This window comes from Dermochelys coriacea, chromosome 11 (genome assembly GCF_009764565.3).
Source record: "Dermochelys coriacea isolate rDerCor1 chromosome 11, rDerCor1.pri.v4, whole genome shotgun sequence".
Taxonomy (NCBI): Eukaryota; Metazoa; Chordata; order Testudines; family Dermochelyidae; genus Dermochelys; species Dermochelys coriacea.
In genome coordinates, this window is record NC_050078.2 from 2193642 (window position 1) to 2206461 (window position 12820).

The 12820-nt window shown below is 59.4% G+C and overlaps 1 protein-coding gene across 10 annotated transcripts in view; it reads right to left on the minus strand.

The window, feature by feature from the left end:
• The window catches only part of STK36 (serine/threonine kinase 36), a 38408-nt gene that overhangs the window by 9657 nt on the left and 15931 nt on the right, over positions 1–12820 (minus strand). For 3 of the 10 annotated variants that reach the window (XM_038421672.2, XM_038421671.2, XM_043504796.1), the window contains exons 2-19: positions 12361–12459; positions 11033–11173; positions 10372–10449; positions 9475–9605; positions 9115–9364; positions 8244–8337; positions 7802–7971; positions 7121–7335; positions 6858–6990; positions 6620–6763; positions 5922–6101; positions 5472–5569; positions 4823–4928; positions 4299–4440; positions 2625–2752; positions 1884–1988; positions 1372–1470; positions 834–928 (exon numbers count right to left, since the gene is read on the minus strand). In XM_038421672.2, the coding sequence (XP_038277600.1) occupies positions 834–928; positions 1372–1470; positions 1884–1988; positions 2625–2752; positions 4299–4440; positions 4823–4928; positions 5472–5569; positions 5922–6101; positions 6620–6763; positions 6858–6990; positions 7121–7335; positions 7802–7971; positions 8244–8337; positions 9115–9364; positions 9475–9605; positions 10372–10449; positions 11033–11173; positions 12361–12444 (2393 nt within the window). In that variant the 5' untranslated portion in view covers positions 12445–12459. The other 7 variants (XM_043504801.1, XM_043504800.1, XM_043504799.1 and 4 more) reach the window with 4 other exon arrangements.

The window sequence follows — 12820 nt, forward strand, 5'->3', positions numbered from 1 at the left end:
ACCCAGAGCCAGGCATCAGGAGAAGCTGGGAAATCGGCCCCCGCCAGGCATTGACTCACCCCAGCAGGCCCTACAGAGCTGGGCAAACTGATCACGGACAGCAACCACTTCCCACAGCACTGAAAGGCAGCCACCTCTGAGAAGCAATGCAGCAGCTGGGTCACAGTATATAGCAATGCTGCCGCGCGGCTTAGGCCAGGAGGTGAAGCAAGATCCCATAATTCAACAAACTGCTGGGGACTTTTGGGGAGGCAGAATGAAGCTGCCCAGCTGGCATTTGGCCAAGGCAGGAGGGTCCAGAGCCTGGCTCTACAGAACCGCCCCCCCGAGATTAAGGGCTTCATTTCTTGTCTTCTGAGAAAAGTGGTACTGTAGCAGCCCAGCGTCCCCCACTAGGGACTGCACTGAACCCCCTACTGAGCCCCGCATCCTCTTCCCCGCAGCCCAGCGCCCCCTATCGCCCCACTGGGATCAGCGCCGTCTCCGAGGGGAAAGTGCCCCTGCTGAGTCCCATATCCCATGGCCTGCAGCCACAATGCTGATGGGCTACTTTGCCAGAGAAGGGTCAACGCAGCTTCCCCTGGGGCAGAGCCAGAGCCTGAAATGCTCCACCCATGGGGAGATCCAGCACTAACTGCAGCCCTGCCTTGGCGGGAATCCCACCTAGGAGCAGATCTCTGCAGCGGCCACCAGCCAGGGGCCAGTCGGGGCCACTGGCGAGGAGGCGTGTGGAGTAGACTACGCCGAAGCTCCCCCAGCTCACTCCCTGTAGGCGCTGAATGGCCAGTGTTCCTGCCGAGGCTGGGCGCAGGGTGGGGGGCAGGCACACTTACCGGGGAGGGAGAGCCTGCAGCTGGAGGGCGATAAGAGACAGCAGGTGCAGCGACGCCTCGCAGGTTTGCACCCGCAGCCGCTCCCCCATCGGGACCTACAAAGGGAGAGAGCTCAGGGCTGGGAGCAGCAAGACCTGGGCACTGGGCAGGAGGCCAAAGGCTGCCGGGGTGGGCACCAGGGAATCACTGGGCTGCCCACACCAGAGGCCGAGATGCAGATCTGGACAATGGCTCCTTCCCCGGTTACCTCCACCCCACCCTGCCCTGCCCCCCACCTCTCACCAAACCGGTCCCAACTCCTCCCCTGCCAGGCCCTGGCTAACCTCCCTCTCCCCTCCCCCAGGTCCCTTTCCTATACCCCCCCACCTTACGCCTTCCCCCACCCCCTCCCCACAATTCTTGGCAGAGTCCTCTCTGCTCATTCTGCACCCCTTGGACCTCACGTTGCCCCAGAGCCCTCTGCCCCTCCCCCCAACAGCCGGTGGCCAAGGGCACGAGGGGGCCCCCTGGGGGTCTCCGTGTGGCGGAAGGGATGTACCTTGCCCTTCACCAGCTGGGCCAGGGAGCTCGGCACTTGCTGCCCCTTGGCCAGGAGCTGGCAGAGGCTTTTACTGGCGTGGCCACAGGAGTACAAGACCTGGGGGACAGAGGGAGAGCAGAGGTCAGCGCGGGGGGCACACAGAGCCGGGGGCCCAGCTAGGAAAGGAGAAGGGGGGAGGAAGTGCCCTGTGGAGACCCATGAGCAGCCTGCAGGCCGTCATGGGCTCGGTTTCATGGTGACCCCACTTCGCAGGTGGGCCCCAAGGGACACAGCGGGGAGGAGGCAGGATGGCCAAGATCTGCCACCATGACAGCAGCGGACCTGTTACTATCTGGCAAAACTGGTGCCATGTGGGTGCTGCGCTGTGAAAGCGACAGTCAGCCCTAGCTAACCCGCAGCGGGGCCAGGGCTGGATTCGATCTGCAGGGGAGAGCACAGCTGGAGGCCCCATCCCATCGGCCCCACGGAAGCCCACCAAGGAGCAATGGAGGCACGGCGGAGCCCGTTACCTTCAGCACGTTCAGGGAGCAGGCCGGGCGCTCGAGTCCCGCCAGAAGCCTCACTAACAGCTGGCTGTTTTCCTCCATCAGTTTCTCAGCCACCAGCTGGGCGACCTGTGGGAAATCAGCCAAGAGGATCACAATCCCAGAGACCTGCTCGCCACCTAAGTGGTAGGGGGCGCTCTGCTGCAGGGGAGATGGGGGGCTGCCTCAGCAGGGGGTGCTCTCGCCTCTGAGCCACTGCTGGCCGCAGCGTGGCACTAGGGGGCGCTGTGCTGCAGGGAGCAGGGTGGGAGCTCAGCAGGGGGCGCTCTCCCCTGGCAGTCAATGCTGGCCCCATGCTCCAGCATGGCCCTGGGGAACGCTGCATCCCAGACCACCTAGGACTGGTAAAGACCCTCTCACGCTGCCTCTGCGCCCAAGCTGGGGCGTTAACCCAGCATCCTGCTCAGACCGCAGCGGGGATAAGCGCATTCCCCTGCCCCGAATTCCGCCGTGTGCTCCACTGGCTACTGGAGCCTCATTTACTCCCTGACCCGAGCCACTGCGTGGCACCTGCCACTTTCCACCCCAGAGGTGGCTGCATGCGAGTGTCCCCTGGGCAGCGTGTGTAAAGTGCTCGGGATCCCATGCTCTAGATCAGGCCAGGGTGGTTGCAGCTTGCAGCGACCCCATCACCTCCAGCCACGCAGGATGCTTGCAGGACATTTTTTGCCTCGCGGCCAGGAAGGAACCGTCCGAGCTCCTGACCTGCTTTTTGGCATCCTGGCACCCGTTCCGCCCCACGGGGAGGCTGCAGATTGCGGCCAGTGCTGCTGTGAAGACATCTGCCCCACGCTCACGCTGCTCTTGCACTGCTTTCGCCTCCCTCGCTGGCTCTGGGCAGGGACAAAAGATCGAAGACTCGTGTCATAAATATAAAGGGAAGGGTAACCACCTTTCTGTATAGAGTGCTATAAAATCCCTCCTGGCCAGAGGCAAAACCCTTTCCCCTGTAAAGGGTTAACCTGGCTGGCACCTGACGCAAAATGACTAATGAGGGGACAAGATACTTTCAAATCTGGAGTGCGGGGGACAAAGGGCTTTTGTCTGTCTGTGGGATACCTTTGCCAGAAACAGATCAAGGATGCAAGTTCTCCAACCCCTGTAAAGTTAGTAAGTAATTTAGTTAGAAAATGCGTTTGTTTAATGGCTTGTAGATTTGCTGTGCTGGATGGAATGTATATTCCTGTTTTTGTGTCTTTTTGTAATTTAAGGTTTTGCCTAGAGGGATTTTCTATGTTTTGAATCTGATTACCCTGTAAGGTATTAACCATCCTGATTTTACAGAGATGATTCTTTTACCTTTTCTTTAAATAAAATTCTTCTTTTAAGAACCTGATTGATTTTTCATTGTTCTTAAGACCCAAGGGATTGGGTCCGTGTTGACCTGTACCAATTGGTGAGGATATTATTATCAAGCATTCCCCAAAAAGGGGGTGTAAGGCTAGGGGGAATATTTTGGGGGAATAGGACTCCAAGTGGTCCTTTCCTTGTTCTTTCTCTAAAACACTTGGTGGTGGCAGCATTTTACCTAATCCAAGGGCAAAGACTTTGTGCCCTGGGGAAGTTTTAACTTAAGCTGGTAAAAATAAGCTTAGGGGGTCTCTCATGCGGGTCCCCACATCTGTACCCCAGAGTTCAGAGTGGGGAAGGAACCTTGACAACACGTAATTATGAACAAAGATCGGGGTGCTGAGAGAGAGAGAGGCAGATGGACAATTAGTGCACAGGGGCTGCAAGTCAGGAGTGAGGGGCACCAGCAGAGCTGTGTGGGGAGGAGCCCAGGGCTGGGCTAGCGGGGGGCTGCAGGTCAGGAGTGAGGGGCACCAACAGGGCTGTGGGGAGGAGCCCAGGGCTGGGCTAACAGGAGGCTGCAGGTCAGGATTGAGGGGCACCAACAGGGCTGTGGGGAGGAGCCCAGAGCTGGGCTAGCAGGGGGCTGCAGTGGCTGTGGGGAGGAGCCCAGGGCTGGGCTAGCGGGGGGCTGCAGGTCAGGAGTGAGGGGCACCAACAGGGCTGTGGGGAGGAGCCCAGGGCTGGGCTAGCAGGGGGCTGCAGGTCAGGAGTGAGGGGCACCAGTAGAGCTGTGGGGGAGGAACACACGGCTGGGCTAGCTGAGGGCTGCAGGTCAGGAGTGAGGGGCACCAGCAGAGCTGGGCGCGGGAACTGTCTGTTCTACCCTTGGCTCTGATCAGGGCCATCGGTCATGTACTTTCCCCAGCACTAAAATGAGGGACAGAGAACCGTGGGCAGTGACTGCAGCTCCCTGGGGACCCTGCCAGCCCAAGGGGCCAGAGGGAGCCCAGCCACCAGGCAGATGTGGAGCTGCCCCCATCATGGGGGATATCCCCGCATTCATCCCAGGTGCGGGGAGAGCATTACCTTCCCGAGTGGGCTGCTCCAGGGTGGCCCCCTGGAGGAGTGCGTCCAGCAGGGGGCGCTGCTTGGCGAGCAGGTTGGCATAGAAGGGGCCCGACACCCTGGGGCTGCTGCTGTCCATGTTCTCACAGAGCAGGGCGAAGCTCTGCAGAGGGACACAGAGGTCTGCAGTCACCGCATGGCTGGGGAGAGGGATGGGGCAGGGAAGAGCAGGAAAGGGGAGGCCGTGGGCAGAGGCTCCACGCCTGAGAGGGGAGGGTGCCCCGGATGATCCTGAGCCATGGAGGCTGCTATGACAGCGAGGGGCTCCGGGCCCGCAGGATTGACCCTGCAGGGCCAGGGCTGGCAGAGGGGGCCACGCCGCAGAGGGGAGGGAGCAAGCCCAGAGGCGACGGGAGAGACACAAGGAAGGAGCGAGGGGATAGGAAGCAGGCCCCGCGCTGGACAGCAGGAGCCCACAGGAGACGCCCAGCGAGCAAGCTCAGGGCAGCGAGAGGGAGCCGAGCACGAGGGAGGGGCATCTTTACCATGCTGCTCTGCTGGCGGAGCCTCCTCTCGACATCCGTTGGCTGGGCCAGCAGCTTGGGCAGCAGGGAGAGGAAGTCGGCAGCCGCCTCGTGGAAAACCTGCAGGCTGGGAGAGGCAGGTGTCGGTGAGGCGAGGCACGGGGGGCCAGGGGTCGCCCGATGAACTGCACACTCAACCGGGCAACAGGAACAGCTCTCCCCATGGGATCTGCCAGCTGTGCCCTTACTGCAGAGCCCCCAAGGGAGGGCAGCCCAGGGAGGCAGGTGTCTGGCTAACAGGCAGCTCAGCCCCAACGGAGGTGGCATGGCCTGTGGGGAGGCCTCAGGATGGGAGACAGGAGGTCTGAACTCATCAGCTCTGTTATCCTGTGGGATCCCGGAGCATCCCTTCCCCCCTCTGTGCCTCAGTTTCCCCACCTCTACAATGGGGGATGTGATCCTGAGTGTCCTCCACAAGTGCTCAGAGAGCTCTGGAAGACAACGTGCTATGGGGGGGCCACATTCAGGTCTCTCCCCCATGCCACGACTCTAATCCCACAGCGTGGCCTCCAATCCTCAGGGCCCCAGGGCTGATGGGGAGAAGGGTGGGAGGGGATCTCAATGCAATGCCTCTCAGCGACTCCCCCGACCCAGTCGGCAGCCACTCTACCTTCTCTTCCTCCGGCTCCACCCCAGGTGGAAGGCACTGGTGAAATAGGCCGTTGTCACGCCAACAAGGTCCGCCAGCAGCGTGATGCACCAGGGCTGCTGCGGGAGCAGGAAAGAAACCATGTGCCAGGCAGCACCACTCTACTGGTGGGCAGCCAAACTGCCCTTCCCCATGGCACATCAGGGCCCTTCCCCCTCTGACAGGGGCTTGCAAGGGGAAGCTAGTCGCTCAGGGTTAGCTCTGGGAGGTCGCACACCCAGAGCTGGAGGGGGGCCACAACTTGCCTCCAGAGAGCTCGTGCAGCGGTGATGATACAATGGCCTCTAGGGGGCGACACCCCCTCTCCCCCACAGGCCTGGCCTGCCCCAGCGGCCTGGCCCCCAACAGCATGTGCAAAACTAGCCTCTGGGGCGGAGGCCACATGCATACCCAGGACTCCCCCGCACCCACCTGCTTGCTGCTGGCGCTCTGCAGGATTTGCCCGAGCAGGTGCAGCAGGAAGCGAGGTAAATCCGTGGCCTGGCAGAAGCTGTCCAGAAGCTCTGAGTCACACCTGGTGGCGAGCAGGTTGCCCAGGACACGGAGGGCTGGGCGGAGATGAGACGCTCCCTCCAACATCCCCTCCAGCACCTGGGCACGGAGAGGCCAGAGAAAGGGCCTGTGATGTTGAGATCAGCAGCAGGCCTGGATGTGGCACCCCGGCACTGGCATGGGCAGCATGTCTGCCAGCCTCTGGGCTCCCCTCGTCACAGGCTCTGACCCATGGGCGGGGGGGGCAGAGCAGGGATCCACCAAACAGGAGAGCTCAGATTTCTGGGGACAGAGGAGGCATTTCCTTCCCGGTGTGGGAGGGGGGATGGAGGGATCCAGGCGTTTCCCCCAGGGTCACCAATGCAGGGGGAGGGGAAGGCTTCCCTGCCTTGCTCTGAGCTCTGTGTCCTAGGTGCAGATGGGGAAACTGAGGCACGGGACCCAGAGACACACTCACTCTCTCTCTCCCTGGGCCCCACAAGGCAACACGACCGACAACCGAGTTCAGATCTCCTGCCACCCAATCCCAAGCCCTTCCTTGAATAGCGAGCTGGGAATAAGGAACCACAGCAGCCGCTTGCTGCCCCCAGGCCGCTCCCCTGGCTGTCCCCACTCGCCTGCTGGCTGGAGTGCTGGAGCCGGGCCCGGATGCGCTGCTGGGAGGCCGGGTCCCCCAGAAGGCTCAGGGGTGTGCTCAGCTGCATGGCGGAGGCTTCAGTGGCCTCGATCAGATGCTGCCATTCGTCGTCACTATCCAGTTCCTAGGTCAAAGGTCACAAGGGGGAGATGGCCGCATGGGGGAGTGGGGCCACGCCTGCCCCAGACCTCCCCAGCCCGCACCCAGTCACGCCTCACCTCGCTCTCCAGGTCCACGGTCTCGATGCTGCGCCTGCCGCGTGGCCCCGCCTTGCTGCACCCAGCTGGTGTGGGAGCCCCCACCTCCACCTCCGGGAACTCCCGCTCGTAATCCTGTGTGATCCGGTGCTCCCTGCCCAAGATGCAGAGCAGCTAGAGACCTGCCCCGTGCCATCTCCTTGCTCACGGGTGCCCCCCAGCCCAGTCAGAACCCGGAAACCCACAGACCCAGCTAAGCCAGAGCAGGCATCCCTGCCCCTCACCGTGGCGTAGGGGGAGGCTCGGTTGTCTCCCACTCTGCCTCGTTGGGCTCTTCTCCCAGGACGGCTTGGTTCTTGTCTCCAGGAGGGGAGCCCGGAGTGCGGGCTGTCTGCTCCCCCTCCCTGAGGGCTGCCTTCCCAGGGGCTGCTTCGGGTTTGTGCCCCAGACCTCTTCTGGCTGCCTCCTTTTTAGACAGAGTGTCTGCCCTCAGCTGCTCCTGGAAAAGACTGAAGAGCTTCAGCCAGGTTATATCTCTGTGTAACTGACCAAGACCCCAGACTCCTGCCTCTCTCCCTGTAACTGACAAGCCCCAGACCCATCTCCCCCTCTCCCTGTAACTGAACAAACTCCCCGACTCTCACCCAACCTGCAGGGCTCTATCTGTGTAACTGACCAATCCCTCAGGCTCCTGTCCCCACTCAGTGCCCCCAGTCATCAGGGGATCTCTCTCCATGTAACTGATCAACCCCCCCAGACTCCCATCTTACTCCTGATCCCCTGTGGGCCCCCCCTGTAACTGGCCCAACCACCTCCCAGCTTCACTATCCCTCCCACTTTCTTCTGGGACCTCCAGCTCGAGGGGCCCTGCTCGGTCTCTCGCCCAGCCCCTTGTCAAGTTCCCTCCTAGGCTCTGTGTGTCCCAGTGAGCTTCCAGCGCCGTTGCAGTGACACCAGACACACACCTTCTTCCGGGCCTCCTCAGCCATCTTCTGCCGCGCCTTCCTCAGGATCTTAGACTGGCCGCTCCTGGGGGCCAGCGAGTGAGCCTGCTTCTCCTTCAGCACCTGCAGCTCCGGGGGCAGCTTGCTGGTGAAGGGGTTCGCGATTCCATGTTGCTCTGTGTCATCGATCACTGCCGGGAGCAGGGGGGGTGAGCCCAGTCAGGGACCACAGCAACCATAACAGGGGGTGGAGGGAGCTCCAAGGACTGGAGGGACCAACCACCCCATGGGCACTCTGGAGACTGGCCTGGGCTGGGGGGTTGAGGTCTCAAGGGGCATTTGGAGAGAGGGCCAGGCGAGGCAGTTTCCTATTGCATTCGGGGGAAATGGGGCAGAGGGGGTGGTCTGGCAGCGGGCGGTGATGGTGGCATTGCACCCGGGAGCAGCGACAGCTGGTACTCACTGGTGACCCGTCCAGCGATGAAGGGATGGTGCAGTAGCTCCGGCCACGACAGGCGCTGGTGAGGGTCCTTCATCAACAGGCCTTGCAGGAAGTTCTGCCCAGGGGCACAGAGACCCATTGTCACACGCACTGCATCTCTGTGCCCCCACAGTTGCTGGCTCTTGCTGGGACACAATGAACTGGGCATGTGCACTAGCCTAATGAGCAGTCAGGACTCCTGGGTTCTACCCCTGGCTTTGGGAAGGGAGCGGGGGTAGTGGGTAGAAATAGATGTTTCTGCTGAAATGACTGAAATAGTTAAACGCTGGCATACAGCGTCTCATTGTTATGCTTCAGAGTTAACGTCCCTTGAGATTAATGGGCCAGTCTGTGTCCCTCAGAGATGCTGTTTCAGGCTGTCTACAAACTCAGGCAGGTGTTGTTGCATCAGATTCACTTCTGTCACCCTGGAAGGGTTTCTTCACAACCATAAGGGCTGGAAGCAATTTGTGCAAACGGAAGCTGAGATTCCAGGGGACGATTCAGGACGATTCAGAAGCAGATCCTGCACTGATCGACACACAGAACATGCAGGCCCCTGACTACCCTTGCAGCCAGCTCTGGGGAGAGTCCCCACAGCCATCAAACAGCACACAGCAACACCGCTCACCAGGGAAGGAAGTGAAGAATCCAGTTTGCAAGGGGAGTCAGTGGAACCGCTCATGATTCCCAAGCAGGAATTTGGCCTGGACAGTGCATCCCCTGGGAAAGGGGGGTTCAGTGATCTCGCCTGAGGAGGGGCTGTTGGAGCCATGCGGGGGGGGCTGTCTGGAACCAGGCAGCTGTGGCTCTGTGGGGTGCAGTGGGACTGCCCACCCCTCATCCCCTTTACCTTGAACGAAGGGCTCATGGTTTTGGGCCACTTGATGGGATCCTTGATGATGAGGCTGACCAGCTGGAAGATGCTGTTGGTGTAGAAAGGCGGCGTCCCCACGAACAGCTCATACAGAATGCAGCCCACAGACCACAGGTCGGCCGTGTGGTCGTAGGGCTTCTCCTGAACCAGCTCGGGGGACATGTACAGCGGCGTGCCCTTGATGGACGTCAGCACCATGGTGTTGATGCTCATGGCGCGAGCGAACCTGCCGGGCGAGAGGGAGCCCCTTAATTCTGCCTCTGAGAGCCCCACCCCACAGCCCAGCCCTTCCACTGCCCCAGCTGCCAAGGGCAGGCAAGTCCCTGGGGCCCCTACCCGAAGTCGCAGAGCTTGATGACACCCCCTTTGCTCAGCAGAATGTTCTGGGGCTTCATGTCACGGTGCAGAATCCGGTGGGAGTGGAGGTAATAGAGGGCAGAGACCAGCTGGGCGGCGATGCCTTGAACCTGAGAGACACGGCAACCCTGAGGGCTCAACGGCCGAGCCTGCATCCTGACTACAACTCTGCCGGCGCCCCTCACTTCCGACCCGCAGCCCCTGCTAGCCCAGCCCTGGGCCCCCCACAGCTCTGCCAGCGCCCCTCACTCCCAACCCACAGCCCCTGCTAGCCCAGCCCTGGGTCCCCCACAGCTCGGCCAGCACCCCTCACTCCCGACCCGCAGCCCCCGCTAGCCCAGCTCTGGCTATGCGCACACAGTGATCTCTGCTGATGCCCCTATGTCTCAACCCACAACCCAAGGCTTTCCACACACCCAATTCTGCCAGGGCCCCTCAATCCTGACCAACAGCCCCTGGTTATCCCAGTCTTGGGCTTCCTGCTTACGCACAGAGCTCTGCCATAGCTCTTTGATCCCGACCCACCCCCATCCCTATTCCAGTCCTGGACACAGGGGAGAAGTAGGCTGAGACCCAGCAAATTCATGTCACTTGTAGCTAGATTTGAACCCAGCTCGCATAGAGGTGAAAGGTGAGTTCTCTCTCCTGCTTGGCCAATCAGAGCCTTCCTGCCCCTGCATCTGGGCTCCGATTCCTTCTCCTCTGGAGGGTCAGTCCCAGACTAAAGACTCGGCAGTGTCCAGCCAGCTCTGACATCCGCTTGTCTGAAGGAGCAACATTGCCACTTCCTGCAGGACAATAAGCCCCTCTCCGCTGCCTTGCCCCAGGCCTGACATGACTCTGACTGGCCCAGACGAGTCAGCGTCAGAGAGCTACCTGATCCTCTGGCAGATTCCCATCATCCTCCAGGATCTGGAAAAGCTCCCCCTCCGCGTAGTCCGTCACCACCACTACCTGTAGTGGGGAGGCAGGAAGGGATCATGGGACCTCAGAGAGTAGGTGCGAACCCCAGCTGTGTCCTGGGGGGCCACTGGGGACGGGTGGAGCATGTCTGGAGCATTGATGCTGGGAAATCCACCGGGCAAGGACACTGACTCCAGCACGTCTGGCCAGATCCAGAGACCCGGACTTAGCCCTTCCTCAGGCAACCTCTGACTGGCCCTCTGGAGTGAGGCCTAGGGATTTAGCCCAAGGGGTGGAGGAATCACCCCGCTGGGCCCTGGGGAAGGGGAATCACTGGGGAAACCAGCAGTGGGAGACAACGAGAGCTGTGCAGTCTGACCGCGGGACTCACCCGTACAGTGAGGCACAAACCCAGCCGCCGGCAGGTGGGGCGAGAAACATGCAGCAGAATCACTGGAAAGGCCAACGCTTGCTCCTTCCAGCCAGGGACGCCGGCTCTGATGGCGTCGCTGGAAGCGACAGGACACCTCTAACACTTGCAGGAAGGGCCCAGCTGCGACCAGCTACGGCTATTCAGGAGAAGCTGTGCAGCTGACAATGCCCTCACACCTAGGCCCCACACACGCCCTCTTACCTCCTTGTCAGTTTCGAAGCTGTCAAGCATCTGGACGATGTTGGGATGGTGCAGCCCCCTCATGATCTCAATTTCCCGCTGCAGGTTCTTCAGCTCCTTCTCCGATCGCCCGACCTTGGGGATGAACTTCAGCGCCACCACCTGCCAAAGCAGACAAAGCTGGGAGCTGCAAGCCCACACCCACCACTGCTCCCACCCAGGCAAGGATCAACAAGTGACTGCTAGGGTGGAAGGCTAAGGCCAGGTCTACACTCCCCTACCACTGCACGTAACCTTAGCACCGGGCATGGATTAAGGGGATCCCAGAGTTTGCTGAGTTTCAGTGTTCATAACTTTTAAAATCTTGAATTGATCTTCTTCCAACATGCTAGATCTCAGCGAGATCTAGAAAACAAGCTAGAGTTGAAAAACTTTAGTCATTTTAAAGGTATGACGATTCAATGCTAGGAAATTTTGTAAAGTGAGTATGTGAGCGTAGCTAGGTCTGCCCACGTGCAGGATGCATCTTTCTCTGGGGTTCTGATTTGTAAAAGTAGCCTCGGGTTTCCTGGGCAGAATCTTGCACACCCTGAACTGTGCAAATTGTAGCAGTTTGTCGTATAACTGCAGTATTCTGCTGCCAATCAGGTACCCGACATCTAAGTGTCACTAACCGCATCCGCAATGAATTGCAAATGCAAATTTGCAAAGGCAAAATGATGGGTGAACAATTGTGCCAGTAGAAATGGATGCAGGGTGAAAGGCCTTTCCAAAATCAGTGTGTGAACCTGTAGAATTCATGAAAATTGCAGCTGCATGGGCTCAGTAACCAAGCTGCAAATTGTCAGGAGTTAATCAAAACCTAGACCAAGCCAAGGTATCAGACCTCAGTGAGATTCTGTCCAGAACAAGTTTCAGATGTTGGTTGCTTTTGCTGCAGCCCTGTCTAAAAGGTACAGGGAGAATCAAGCTGCCAAATTCAGAAATAATCAGAGAAATTTAAAACAAATAAAGTTAAAGTGCAAACAAAGCCTGGAATGTATCAGCCCCAAAGAGGAATGTTCCAGAAAGTGCTGAGCATGTGAAAGCAGGGGATTAGAATGGAAACTGTTGTGCAACCTTAAGTACAGTGGAAACTACCAGAAAAACTATCTGATGAGGATCACACATATGATTGTCAGGGACCCTGGACCTGGAGGCCCAATCACAGAACCCTGAGCTGCATACCAAGAACTCTTCAGCCCTGTGTTGTGTTTCCCCCATATGTCCTTTTCCCCAAATCTCACCTGGGTGCTGTATTCCCGTACCACCCTGCTCCTGAGAGAGCCCCTCCCTGGATCTCTCCTCACCTGGGCGCTATACTTCCGGCGCCCCTTGTACACCCTCCCGAAGGAGCCTTCTCCAATCATCTCCAGCACGTGGTATTTCTCCATGGTGGGCACGCCAGCCTGACAGTGCAAAGTGGCACATTAGAGGTTGTTCAATTCATCTCCCACCTCCTGGGCTTCCTCTTCCCCCTCAGGCCTATGCCAGCTGAGAAGACGGACGGTGCAATGGTTAGAGCTCTAGCGTGGAGTTGGGGGACCTGGGTTCAAGTCCCTGTTCTGCCAGACCTCCTGTGTGACCGCGACAAGTCACTGAGGCCCAGATCCTCAAAGGTGTTGTTTCAATGGGAGTCAGGTGCCTAAATACATTGGAACATCCGGGCTGTTGCCTCTCGGGCTTCAGTCCCGCCATGTAGAAAATGGAGATGAAAGTACCTTCTTATCTCGGGTGGGGGGGAATGATAAACCCATTAGAGACTGAGGT